The following is a 14,369-nucleotide window of genomic DNA, read 5'->3' as shown; positions in this document are numbered from 1 at the left end:
CTATTGCTAAATATTTGTGAATACGATTCTAAGACCAACAATTCCTGAAATATTAATCAAACACAATTAACAAACAGTTCATTTATCAAACAAGTTCATAGTTGTTGTAAAGCTTCTTCATCCACAATACCATCCCATTAGCTAGACATGAATGGGTAGCCTAGAAGGCTTCACCTCAATAGATTCATCCAAGATTTTGCCCATTATTAGAGCAGCCAATAGTTCTTCGTAGTCTCTAACAAAAATCCACCTTCACAACTTTGGCGTTCATCCAACAACTTCTATGCATCAAACAATGCGCGCATTTAATACTCAATACTCGACAAAGTAGTACAATAGGCAAGATGATTCACCTTAATAATATGTTTTCTTCCATGAAACTATCTAGTATTTTGTAATTTACTTTAGTGAACCAGGCCAAAACGGTACTAGTTAGAGATAAAGATCAAGCGGAGATACCTTAAAAATGGCCATCCCAAAAAATCCACATTTTCCCAGTAAGAGCATGCCCTTAAAAGGGCTCTCAATGAAACCCCAATTCTTGAATTTGTACAAAATTACAGCAGGTCCTAAATACACTTCAAGAATCTCGACTGCAAATCCACGTGGGGATGTTAATTTGTAAAGTTTTGTGATGAACCAGTTGTTTCTCACTCGAATAAAGATGTGGCCTTGGCCATCAAGCAACTCTCTTCTTCCTTTGGATTGTAGTGTTAGCATAATTAGTATAATAATAATATTAAATAATATTATTATTAGTTATATTATTTAGATTCCTTATTTTGTAAGTTTTCTTGTAGTATATAAACTTATGTTGTTCTATTAGTTACCCTAATTTTGATAACTCATAAACATTCTTTTGTTCTCCTCCTGCCATATGTTTTTCTTCTCTCTGTGTTTGATTTATAAGCATTATGTTGATTTATATTAAGGAAAATTGCAGCAACGATTCTTAACCTTTTCATTTTTTGTAAATTTTACTCTAACCTTCATTTTGTACCAACGGAGATTCCTAATCTTTGATAAATATGCACCTGAGGTCCATTTAGACGGAAACCGTCCAAAACACCATCCAGAAAGGTATCAACATCCAATAAAAACGTTATCGTAGTAGATAGTTCAAGGGATTTTTCCAGTCAATTGAAGGTGAAACCGTCCAAATAAACGTCAAGTGTATATTTATGAAATGTTAGGGATCTTCGTTGGCACAAAATGAAGATTAGGATAAAAGTATGCAAAAAAGGAAAAGGTTAGGGACCGCTGTTGTAATTTTCCCTTTATATTATTATCATGTTATCAGAGCCCAAATTTGTGTGTTCAAATCGATCTCTTCATTCCTTTCATTCCCAAACAATCCGTGCAAATTGAAAAGAAAACAAAACTCTAATATCTCTTTGAGCCGCCACAGAAAATATACAATATCTATCAAACTCGACTTCCATTGGAAGATTGATGACCATATTTGGGTTCATGACGATGAGAAAATCCACCCTGATCAACGCTTGTAGGACAACGTGCAGCATTCTGGCGGCTCGTGAACGGAGGTGGTGGGGTGTGAGGGCGCTTGTGGTGTTTTCTTGGGCAGCTTCAAAGAGACAACTTCTTCTTTGATAAGTTTTTTTTTTTTTTTTTAATTGTTTGATGGTATTAGTTTGGTTGTTTGTGCAGTGTGCAGTATATTCTAATTGTAGTTCATGGCCGATTGTTAGTTCTCGTTGATTTTTTTAGAATTGGGTGGCTTCTTTTAACTGTAATTGTTCAATTGTTGAGTTTATGATGGAAATTAAAAGGTATGATTAGTGTCAGATTAAATGATAAGAATTACTCATAATTAAGTACTGTGATGAGGAATTTTCTTAAGGGAAAAAAGATTGTAGAGTTATATTAGGGGAACTATTGTGAAACTCAAGGATACTGCTGAGAATTATGTGACAGTTAAATAATTGGGAGTCCGAAAATGCAAATTTTTTTTGCTTGGATTCATAATTTTGTTGAGCAATTCATTGGTATACAATTGGCGAAGCATGAAACAGTAAAGGAAATTTAGGATCATTTTCAAAAGTTGTACACTAAGTCTAATTTTGCAAAACGGTATCAGTTGAAGAATGACACATGGGCTTTACGATAGAAGAATATGAGTATTCTCGAGTTTTACATTGCTATGAATTCGATCTGGGATGAGTTGGTTCTTACAAAATCAGCAGAGCTAAAAGCATGTAAGGAATATATTATAGAGAGGAGCAGCAATTGGTTCAATTTTTTATGCCACTTCACAGTGATTTTGAGGGACTTAGAGGCTCTATCTTGCATCGTACACCATCTTCCTCTAGTCTCATGTTGACTAATTTAGCAAAGTAGGTTCACAAGTTTTTACCCACACAACCATGTGCTATTTCAACCTCTACTCATATAGGTTTGTCATTTCAAAGTCCTTCAAGAATTTCTTCCTGGTGGATCTTTGATTTAGATATTTCCAAATACATGTCATCTAATTCAAAAAATTTTAATTTCTTTTAATTTAAAGTTTCTTAACACTACGAAATTGGGGAATTTTTACACATTACGATCGTGGGATATAAATTTTTATATCAACTGGGATAATTTTTTATTTTTTTATTTTTTTCACAAATTTAGATCAGAATGCTAATTGTTAGCTGGAAGACTGAACATGATATGTGCAGATATGAGGTGAAGTCAAACTTCAAATTTGAAACCGATTTTATGCTAATGTGTTAGGCCTTTAGACTTTTATACTAATAGTTTCACTTAAAAGAAGCCTTTTAAAGTGAGAATGCATTTTATGATATTGAAGACATGTCTGGTGATTTGTAATAGACATGATTTTATCTTCTAATTTCTTACTTACATATTCGCTTTCAAGAGACATAAGTGGTAAAACATATCAATTTCAGTCTCCTCTTTAATCCTTGAATCATGTTATCTTGTCTGCCTATGAAACTTGATGGGATTGGGCATTTGCGACTGTCATATCTTGAGTAAATTGAAGTATTATCATCTTATATTAATTTAAAGTTTCTTAACTCTAAGAAATTGGGGATTTTTGAACATTGTGATCATGATATATAATCATTTATGCCAACAGGGTTAAGTTGATTTTCACAATTTTTTACCAAAATGCTAATCGTTAGCTTGTTGAGGAGAACAATTGATGTGTGTTAGGTTTCTAGTGTATTGGCAATCTTTAGGCAAATGGATTAATGTAAAAGACTTGTAAAAGTCAAAAAATCTTTTGGAGTTGATGGTATAGTCCTTAAAGGAGTTCAAAATGTCCAAAAAGTTCACATATGATCATTGGAATACAATTAGATGTCTAAAGGATATCAAAGAGCTGCATAAGTTATGTTCCAAATTCTCAGTCATAACTTGCAACGTATTTTTCGTGTGGAAAACATTAGAACATGGACAAGGCTACTCTAAAATATTTGTAGCCCTTTGAGTTGCGAAAGATGCGGTTGACATAAGTAAAGGTCCACCCACAAATCGAATCGCCATCCCTATTAATGCCATTTTAGTGCCACATGCAATTATTCGAGGTTGAAGTGCCATGAATAACCCTGCAAAACTCGTTGATTTTAATCTTCGATTTTTTCAGTAATGTCTACTGCGCATGTCAAGAATGTAGAAATACGTACCCAAACTAAACATGGCCATTCCGAGCCCGGCATCCGAAATGATTTTGAAAGAGTATTTCACCAAACTGGGCATCCCTACTTTCCATCTGCTCAAACAATGGATTTTTTATTCTCGTAAAAGAAATATAGTTAAGCTTATTTTTGTTGAGTAATGACTTACTTAAATGAGATTAGGGACCAAACAAGGCCTAAAACGCTTGAATAGGTATTTGGATTTCGAGAAAGCTTTCTTCCAACCATGATCAAAATTAATCTTAGCATCACCAAAGCACGTGGCATTTCTTGATTGGTTGATGTAGTCATCTCGTCCCTTCCCTCTTGTACTTGAATTTTTGCACAATCTCTGAAGCTAAGATCTTTATCTGTAAAAGAAATAATGAGATATATTTGATACACTGAATTATATAGAATAATACATAATGTTCCTAATCATAATTATGTGTTATCGAGTATATACATGCATGTGTGCACAAATTATGAGTTATTGAGTATAAAGGTATAAAAATTGCGTGATTCATCCCTAATCATAGTTCAATTGACAAGTTAGTCTTTACCCTTTGACAGTAGCCTAAGGTAGAAACTTTTTAAATTATAACATGTGATAGTTATGTGAAGATTATTTGACGGTGTTTACATGGTTTGACCGTCGAAACTAATTATATAATTGTAAATTACTCCTTTCTAAAAATTATAAAATCTAATGGTCGAAGATACAATTTTCCTTGTTTTGAGTCTTTCGACTGATGGGTAACAGTTGCTAGGTCTGTGGAAGACCAAAGAAAAGGGAAAATGACAGTTCCTACCCTTACGATAAAGTTACATGAAGTGGGACTTTCATCATACATACACTCTATTATTTCATAAATTCAAATGAAGCAATCATACATGTACTCCAATTAAAGCACACGTGCTTTCAAGTAATCATGTAATCCATTAATAAAAAGTGGACCCGATCAATATTTTTCCTAAATTTGTCCCCCAACTCCCACATTATCCCTTTTTAAATCATAATAAAGAGAAGATAAAAATTGCCCTTTTCTATTGGATGATAAAAATATAGATAAATCGAGTATTGCTAATGACTCGTTAGTTCAACATACTTGTTAGCTTCTAAAATGCTGCTTTTGAATATGTTCGGATAATTTTTTGAAAGTATTTAGGTTTAGTTAAAATAGTTTTTAGATCAAACTGACCTAAGGTAGCTTATTCAAGAAGTTTTCTAGAAGAAATAAGTGCAAAAGTTCTATCAAACGAAACATGAGTATGTTGAATTGAATTATAGTCTATGTTTGAAACCACCTTTTTTTGTGAAAAGTGAGTTTTGTAGTAATGATTTAAAAAAAAAAAAAACATGCAGTTAAAAAGTAAGGAAAAATATTTGAGTTTATGTGTAAAATCATTTTATCAGAAGAATGCATAATTAAAAATGAGTTTACGAAAAAATGAATTAATAAATAATGGGGCACAAATAGGGACATAGTAAATGTGAAGGTTTTTGTAATCATGTATAAGTTTACCCACGAACCCACTCGGGAACATGGGAAAATTACTAGAAATCAAGAGATTTAACCCCATTAAGTACTAATTACTTTGGAAAAGGAGCAAAAATAATCAAAAAGAAGAGAAGGACAAAGGGGTAAAGCTTTCCCAAGGTCAGAAGGGATAAATTATAATTTACAATTGATTTCGAAAACATCTGACAATTAAAAGCAGTCAACACATTGTCATTAAAGCGAAATAGAAAGTTGAAAGATGAGAAGAACTCTACAATATAGATAGAGAATCCAAGAAAAGTATAATTTCAAGCAAGTTGTTGCAATTCATCACCCCCACTAAGTTTAATTAGCAACCTTTCTTTCTTTTTTTCTAATCAAAATTCAATTTTAACCAAATACTTCATGCACTCACAATTTTTATCGAAAGATTTATCCCACGGACTCTTATAATATAAAACAATATAAGAATCTAGACTAGAATTATAGCGTTGATGCAATTTGTAAATTAGAGTTCGAGTGACTATTGCATTGAATCTCCCTCTTACATCTACTATTCAACCAACTTTATGCATCTAGGGATGTCACGCGAGCTTGTGGGCTGAGCCGCTCGGCCGCTCGGCTCGTCAAAACCTGGCTCGTGAACGGTTTGAGCTCGTCGAATGACGAGCCCGAGCCCGAGGGGCTCAATCCCACGAGCCAACCTGCTCGGCTCATTGAGCCCACGAGCAGCTTGTGGGCCGATCTCGTGGGCTCGCCAAAAAATATTAAATTTTTTTTAAAATATCCAAAATGTGCAAATTTACAAAAAAAAATTTTTTTTACTACTCGTGAGCTCGACTCAGCACGCGAGCTTGTGGGCTGAGCCAAGCTCACCCCCGAGCAATGAGTCGAGCTCAAGCTCGGCTCGTCTTCCACGAGTCCGAGTCGAGCTCGTGAGTTAAAGAGCCGAGCCTACTCGACCCATTGTCATCAGTATATGCATCCATATCAAATTTATTATATACATATAATTTTTGTCATTTTATCTCAGTCAATTAGCTAGCTAGGAAACTCTTAGGCCTAATAAAGATCTTTCAACGTTGTGATTACATTTTTGTCAGTTAATTCGATTGTCGTCAAGAGGTGACGTCAATTCTGGTCTGCTTATAACAGGTGAACTGTGACAGGACATGACTTTGTTCACAGAATCTTGACAAAACGTACATGCAAACCCTACAGATAGCTACGTTTCTCTGCATGCATGTCTGTTTTTATTTTTGGTAAAATTAAATTATAATTATGTTTGATACTTAATTCCAAACAAAACCCTGCAAAAGTAATTTATGTCAGGTGAAAATTTTGACCATGCATTAACATACCTCCAATATGTTCATCAACAACATCGTCATTGCCGTCACGACCGCTGTTACGTATTCCAGGCGACTGCCAGATTTTTTTGACAATCGGAGATCTAGCCCATGAGGGAGTAACTACTCCAGTGGTTGTCATGGTGGTTATGTCCAATTCATTAAAATTCGAGGCCCTAGGTGTAGGCTGGAGAGAGTAGGCATCGGATGAGGCGTACCCCGATAACCTAGGACTCGTGGACCGGTATCCAAGTGCTAATTCGTTGTGAAATTCGTTCAACCGAGATGGTGTGTTGATTGAGAAAATTTCTGCATTGGAGAGATTTGATGCCCTAGGGGTGAGTCCAATTGAGGATGATAGTCTAGAGTCTGGAGCAGATGATATTGATCGTCTGATACGCACCCGAATATGTCCCGTGTCGTCAATTATCGATTCCGTGCAAAGTGGGTCCCGACCGTCTAGGGATATGACGTCATTGTCGATCTCAAATTTTGTTATAGAGGCAGCTGTGTGACCAGGGAACTGGTTATGGATTAATATTGTTGCAGCTCTATACTCAAATAGGAATAGTAACAAAGTGTACCTGCATGAAACAAAAATAAGTTTTAGCTCATTCATTTTTTAAAATAATTTTTCACATGAACCCGAAATATCACACATCACACATCATAAAAAAAATATTTGACAGCCGATTCTTAGAAAAATCTCTACCAAACATGGACTTTATTTACCGGTTTAAAATTTTACACTGTTGCTTTAATTTGTATTACTCCGCCTAAAAATTTTTTGTAGTCGGTCTCGAGCCCAAGTAAAAGAGGACAATTACTATCCATATGTTGATATTCACCGTAAAAATTTATGCACGAACCCACATACACATTCTACTGTCATGAAATGAACCATATACAGTGGTAAACAAATAAATTCACATGAAATAAGTGGTAGTTAAATTATCTTTTTTTTGTCTAAAAGTGAGTCTACTTTAGCTCCTCACTGTTTACTTTTTAACTTTTGGCAAAAATTCAATCACTTTATAAACTAAATTCAATTAACTTTATGTGTGCTCCAGGTGTTTGGCCAATGTTTCCTCACTTTGCAGCATGCTTCCAACAAAAGTCACAGTGTGTGTGACTTTTGAAGAGGTACAAACGCAGATATATATAAATATATGTATACAGTGATCGAGCCAGAATTTTCACGTAAGGAGCGAAAAGATATATGTAAAAAATTTCTACATAAATCGATCGATTTGTCGATAGAGTGAGGTTGGTAACATACCAGATAATGCACTGTAAAACAACTAATTGGACCATGAGGCTCTCTGTGAATTCTCCATACATGGCATTGAGCAAAGGAATGCCCATAACCAATGTATTTGGCAGAGAAGAAACTGAGAAAAGAGTAATCAACCAGTCCAATTCTCCTTTACAAATACACCAAAATGATAGCAAAAACAGCACAAAGGCCTTGCTCAAAGTATCAGCCAAAATGAACTTTATATCCATTTCATATGGATTGTTCTGAGATATGAAATGGAACGACAGTACCGGAACTGCAAATACGGCTACAAACCGGTTGATGCCGGAGCACTGCTCCGGCGAGAATATTTTCCACCATTTCACCGAACCATAAGCAAGCAACATTGCGAAATATAGAGGCACCATTGCACACATAACTTTGTAGAAATCATCTGAACTTATCATCTTTAAATTGCTTTGTAGCTCTTTGAAAAGAAGTTGAGTGAATGAATAATTTTAGGGTTAATGTGGTTTATATATATAGGAGTGTTGCATGTAGATTAAGTGGAAAGACAAGATTGTCCTTGTGGAATTTTGGAAATAATAATTGAGAGAGGTTGGCTGATAGTGTAGTGTACTTTGTTGCACCAAAATTACAAAACAAATTGTCCTATGTTTATAATGTTTGCAAAACAAATCATCTCAATAAAATTAAGAGTCGATGGCTGTGGGGTGGAGTGTAGTGAAGTTGAGAAGACAAGACGTGTTTGTATATTCCTTTTTCCTTTTTTTTTTTTTTCAAAAAAGAATTGCAAATATAACAGTCAAATACATGAAATGTTGCAAAAATAAGAAAAATGGTTGAGGCAATATTGTGACTGTGTCAATAGTTTGAGGGCAATTGTTCAAATTTCTTTCCAAACTAATTAAGTTGATTTTACTTGAAGGAAGCTCTATATGGACTGGTTTATTTAGCCCCAGTTGGATTTAGCAAAAAGTTAAAATTTTAGTCGATTTTAATAAAAATTGATAAAATACGTGGTTGAGAAATTAATAAAAATTGTGGATATCATGAAATATGCAATTGAAAATGAGTTTGAAAAGAAAAGAATGTTAAAAATGAGGACCAAATTGTTAGAATCTCTACTCTACTAAGACTCATCCCCATCTGTGCCCATGTTCTCTCATCTTATAATCAAAACATAGTTATGAATATTTAAGTCAATTTTTATCCTCTCATTTCAAGAGACTCAAAAGTACAATTCAATTATACATAACTCATTTCTATTTATTTATGATTTAAATAGTTTATAAACACTTCATCTATACATGCTTTAGTCGGAGCCGAGCATTTATTTTTCTTGTTAAGATTCTATTTAGCATCGACAATAAACTTGGTGATACGGCATTATGTGCCATACCAAAACAACCAAATCTCTCAATTTTTTCTTCTTCATTTTCTTTTTTCCTCTTTCTCAATCAAGGTCTTTTGAATGACCTCGACAATTTTGTAAGTGGTCGATTTTGAGAGTAGGGTTGGGCACATGTCGAGTACGGACACAACCGGCAATCGAAAATAAAATCAGCCTACAATATTTGTCTTTTATATATAATAATAAATCTGAAAGTGAAATGTATCGTACGGTACCTGAACCGGTCGGATGCGTGCATACTGGTCCGCACCGTCCCATTAGTTTCTGTCTTGCCATCAATTGGCTTCAAAAGAGAACAGTTTACTGGATCGAGCCCAGGATGGATATTTTGGGTCCAGTGATCCAAACTTCAACCACGTAACCCATTTAACCATTTGGACAGTCCGCATTTCAGACTCGGGTCGGATCTACTCGACTCCATTGGACCCGGAACGAAGCTAGAACTAGAACCAATGCTTGATTGCAACAATGGCGAGCATGAACACTGCAAACAAAAGCACAAGATTCTTCCCTTCACACCCTCACCACAGCGCCACTTTCTGCACCCGTATCCACCAGATCGCCGCCCTAGCCTTAGTCGTCGCCACTTTCTTCCTCACTAGACTCTTTGACCACTCTCTGGGACCCTGCTCTTCGCCGCACTTCAATTCATTCGCCGATGTCAATCGACAATACGACGGCGTTTTGAGATTTGGGGATTCCGTTGGATGGCCCGATCGAGGGTATGGGACTCACCTGAATTTGAAGATCTATGTGTATGATGAGAACGAGATTGAAGGACTCAAGCTACTGTTATATGGCCGTGAGGGTAAGATTTCTCCTGAGGCTTGCATCAAAGGCCAATGGGGCACTCAGGTAATTTGATCTGGTAATGTGTGCTTTCCATTTTTAATTTTTTTTAAATTTTTTTTCCCTCTCACTAAACTTGGAGTTCTAATTAATTTGGGAAAGAATCAGAATTATTGTGAAACCTTCCCACGTTACATTTCCTTTCTTGCATTGGAGCAATTGATAAATTTTATTTTATATTCTAAGGCTTCGGAATCACAACTCTCAGGATAAGGATATATCAGATGCGAAACATTTATCGGATGAGACTTTCTCTGGGATAAAAGCATTAATTTTTCTTTTCTTTTTAAACATGGGACTGTGGCTGTGCATACTTGAGAAGAAAATGAATGACAATGAATTGATGACGTGCTGAGAATCAAGTAGTAGGAGATATATTGCGTAGCGAGGACCAGTGTGTCATGTACAAATAAGAATGAATTGTACTTATGTTACGGATACATCAAAGTAGGTTATTAGTAATTGTTGTTGGTGAATTGTGAGCCAGAAGTATGATTGAGTTTACTTTTATGAAATTACTCTCATTATCATGAAGGGGCACAACTTCACCCAGGCATTACGAAAATCTTACGAGCAAGGTAATGAGATAAGCAATCTTATGAAAGAACATCATCCCTATGTCATTTTTTATAAGTACTTAGGACCTGTGGTTCTTTTTCAATGTTATTCATTAAAGGTAAATAGAAGCTTTTTCCCTCGAAACATCTGCCTTGGGAAGAAGAAGAGGGCATGAGCAAGAGTTATAACAAGCAAAATTGTAACTAGGTTTTTCTTTTTTGTAGAACTACTTCAGTAATCTGTTTCGATATAAATTCTCCATGTCCTGTAGGTTAAAATACACAGGTTGCTTCTGCAGTCGAGGTATCGGACAAGAAAGAAAGAAGAGGCGGATCTGTTCTTTGTGCCGACTTCTGTTAAATGCGTTCGAATGATGGGTGGCTTGAGTGATAAAGAGATCAACCAAACTTACGTCAAGGTACTGTGACTTCTGATTCTAAGACTGGTAACTTTACAAAAATTATAATATTGTACTTCAAAATTCACATGGACTGTATTTTGTTTCAGGTTTTAGGTCAAATGCCATATTTCAGGTTATCTGGTGGGCGCAACCATATTTTTGTCTTCCCAAGGTATGATGTTTTGGTTCTTGGTAATTGTGATCACATGAGTATTGTATTACCAACTTTTTAATGAAATTGCATTTATAAGGAAACATAATTTAGGAACTTGTATGTTACTTAATTAGACCTATACTTTAGATTATTAGAATGATGACTGTTTTCCTTCCGTAGCACTTAATTGTTTAGTATTTGCAGTCTTCTGAATAAATTTGAGTTTTTATTCTTAAACAAAGTTCTCTGAACCAATAATTCTTGTCATTTATCTTTATGGGTCTCATTTTGATGAGATCAAAAGATTCAAAACTGCTTGCCCTTTCAAAACATAAGAAGAAGAACACAGAGTTAATTTAAGGAAGGAGAAGAAAGCAAGTGAATTCTCGTACAAATTTTCTGCTTAGTTTCACATTTCTTTGATACTACTAACATGAAGTGTATATCTACCTGCTGGGAAGCTGATTTATCCAGTAGGTTCCAGCATTTTTGTTGAATCATTTATGATGTGCGTTCTTCACTAAATTACAGTGGTGCTGGAGCTCACTTGTTCAAGTCTTGGGCAACATATTTGAACCGTTCCATAATTCTGACTCCCGAGGTATGGTCTTGTTAGAACGTATTCCTCGTCTTACCTTGGTGAAGCCCGAACCTGCTTTTGGTTGTTTGAGTAGTATTGTCGCCGCACTTTGCCTCTTGACTTGGAATATTTTAAAAGGCAACAATGCGTAGCTGAGAGTTTCAATTTAGCCAATTTATATGTTGAATTTAAGTAGAAGATCTTTTCGGAATCAATTTTCTGAAGATTGTTTATATTGTGAATGCAGGGAGACCGCACAGATAAACGAGACACTAGTGCCTTCAATACGTGGAAAGACATCATCATACCTGGAAATGTTGATGATGGGATGACAGCTAACGGGGCTAGGCTGGTTGACCCTTTGCCTTTATCAAAAAGGAAGTATTTGGCAAACTTTTTAGGTCGAGCACAAGGAAAGGTTGGCCGTTTGCAACTAATAGAGCTCGCAAAGCAATTCCCTGATAAGGTGTGCATTTCTTTTCTGGATTGTCATATTCATTTTCTGTTTTCAATTTTTCTTTTGACCAATATACACGTGCTTCAAAATTCTCCAAAAAAGGAAAAAAATTATTTGAATCGTGGATTTATTGAAGGGTTACAAGCAGTTGACTTTGTGGTTAGGAATCTCTATCGATGCATAGAAAATAGCTTTAATATCTATGGAAAGGGAATTAGTACTGACACTCTGTATATTTTATATTTTTATAGAAAATATTAAGGTCCAGCATGGAAATTAGTCTCACGGACATGTATATATAGATCATTGAAGTCATATTATATATCTCTTCCACGCCCTCTATCCCTACTGAAACCAGAAAATTTGAAAAATAAAATAATTGTTCCAGGACAAGTTGCAGGGAATTTGGGCCCTTTCAAGAAAGTGAAAAAATGCCTTTTAAATGTGTCTTGCTTGGAATGTGTCCTAATTAACGTGGATGTTTTGGGATAAGGCTATGGTGGGTTAAGTTAATTATTTGAATATAGCCCTAAGCATGGAAATGTCAAGACGGGTCTTAGCAATGGTGATTCAAATGCTTACTATGCAGATTGGACTTGCAGAAATTGGTCAACTTCATTGGTTTTGCTACATACTATCATTGAGACCGCCTATTTGGATTGATAATTGGACTATTTGCTTGTTACTAATTGTAGCATGTCAGAAGTGTAGCCTTATAAGCTCACCCAAGCATAATTTTGGCTATTTTTTATGTATTTAATTTATGTACTGAATCCCTCGAAAAGATAATACATGTTGATTCTGTGAACAGTTGGAATCCCCTGAGTTGAAGTTGAGTGGCCCGGACAAACTTGGAAGAGCGGAATACTTTAAACACCTCCAAAATGCAAAATTCTGCTTATCTCCACGTGGAGAATCCTCGTGGACTCTTCGCTTTTACGAGTCATTCTTTGTGGTTCGTATCTTACTATTTACACATATCTTATGCAAACCAACTCTTTCTTAACTCATTGCTGCCATTTGGTTGTGCTGAACAGGAATGTGTTCCGGTTATCTTATCAGATCAAGTAGAATTACCTTTTCAGAATATAGTCGACTACAGACAGATATCTATTAAATGGCCTTCTACTCGCATAGGACCCGAACTTTTGGATTACTTGGAATCTATTCCAGGTCGGGCTGCAGACTTGTTTTTTGCATCTTTCTTGCTTGATGTAATCCGTTGATTTGTGGCTAAAAGCCTTTTTTTTTTTTTTTTAGTTCAGATAATGATATTGAGGACATGATAGCTCAAGGTAGAAAGGTAAGGTGCTTATGGGTTTATGCTCCTGAATCCGAGTCGTGCTCTGCGTTCACTGGCATTATGTGGGAACTTCAAAAGAAAGTGACGCAATTCCATCAGTCTACGGAGACATTCTGGCTGCATAATGGATCTATAGTGAACAGAGATTTGGTAGAATTTAGCAAATGGAAACCTCCCTTGCCATTGCCTTAAATATGGTCTGGAGGGGACATTTTGTCTCTACTATTCTTTACAATATATTGCGAAGAGAGAGAGAGAGAGAGAGATGACATGCTTTCGTAGCATATTTGCTGTATAGAAACGACGATGTTGAATTTTTCGAGGCAAATAGATTACTTTTTTCCCCCCTCTCATATAAGCTCATTGATCATTTTGCGGAGAATTGTTTTTTACATTTTGGGTATGCTGTATTGCTGAATCGAACATCATTGTGCATTTCGAAGAAATTTAAATCTAGTTGCAATGATTATTAAAAAGTGAAATTTTTGAAAATGCCAAGCCAAAAAGTGATATGGAGTGCAATTTCCTCAATATTGAATGTGTCCTGTGCTGGCTTGTCATTGTATGTGTTGTTGCCGAGTTAAGTTGTAGAGGCACAGCGGTCAGTGGGCATGGACTAGGGGCCTATTTTAAAATTGTTGTTCTATTTGAAAATTTTTATTTACTTTCATTTTACATTCAAAAATCAATAGATAAGAACTCTAGTCCTAGTCCTAGTCCTAGTCCTAGTCCTAGTCCTAGTCCTAGAGTGGTTGAGGTGAGCTGCGCCGTGCCCAAAATATTTTAGACCAGCACTCCTTTAACAATTCTAAAAATGAGATTTTAGCAACAAATATTCTCCCCCATACAAGTTGACAACTGAGATGATTTGCTACACAGTACAACATTTAACATGTAATTT

The 14,369-nt window shown here is 35.6% G+C and overlaps 2 protein-coding genes across 3 annotated transcripts; one reads left to right on the top strand and one right to left on the bottom strand.

Annotated features, from left to right (window-relative positions):
* Positions 1-2,876: 2,876 nt before the first annotated feature.
* LOC111409368 (auxin efflux carrier component 6) lies at positions 2,877-8,253 on the bottom strand. The gene is made up of 6 exons (XM_023039423.1): positions 7,775-8,253; positions 6,508-7,079; positions 3,814-4,015; positions 3,654-3,739; positions 3,434-3,575; positions 2,877-2,991 (listed from the first exon to the last, which is right to left on the bottom strand). The coding sequence occupies exons 1-6, from the start codon at positions 8,197-8,199 to the stop codon at positions 2,877-2,879; spliced, it is 1,542 nt and encodes a 513-aa protein (XP_022895191.1). The 5' UTR covers positions 8,200-8,253.
* A 1,183-nt stretch (positions 8,254-9,436) lies between these two features.
* Positions 9,437-13,821, top strand: LOC111408735 (probable glucuronosyltransferase GUT1). 2 transcript variants are annotated; one of them, XM_023038493.1, is made up of 8 exons: positions 9,437-10,022; positions 10,846-10,992; positions 11,082-11,146; positions 11,660-11,729; positions 11,956-12,174; positions 12,977-13,120; positions 13,203-13,338; positions 13,431-13,821. In XM_023038493.1, exons 1-8 carry the CDS (start codon positions 9,636-9,638, stop codon positions 13,658-13,660), a joined length of 1,398 nt encoding a protein of 465 aa, XP_022894261.1. In that variant the 5' UTR covers positions 9,437-9,635; the 3' UTR covers positions 13,661-13,821. The 2 variants fall into 2 exon arrangements, with proteins under 2 accessions (XP_022894261.1, XP_022894262.1); XM_023038494.1 differs by having other exon boundaries at positions 9,636-10,022; positions 13,426-13,701.
* Positions 13,822-14,369: the final 548 nt, after the last annotated feature.

Source organism: Olea europaea, chromosome 14, assembly GCF_002742605.1.
Source record: "Olea europaea var. sylvestris chromosome 14, O_europaea_v1, whole genome shotgun sequence".
NCBI classification, from domain to species: domain Eukaryota; kingdom Viridiplantae; phylum Streptophyta; class Magnoliopsida; order Lamiales; family Oleaceae; genus Olea; species Olea europaea.
The sequence above is the reverse complement of the archived record's forward strand: the minus strand, read 5'-3'. Positions and strand labels throughout refer to the sequence as shown.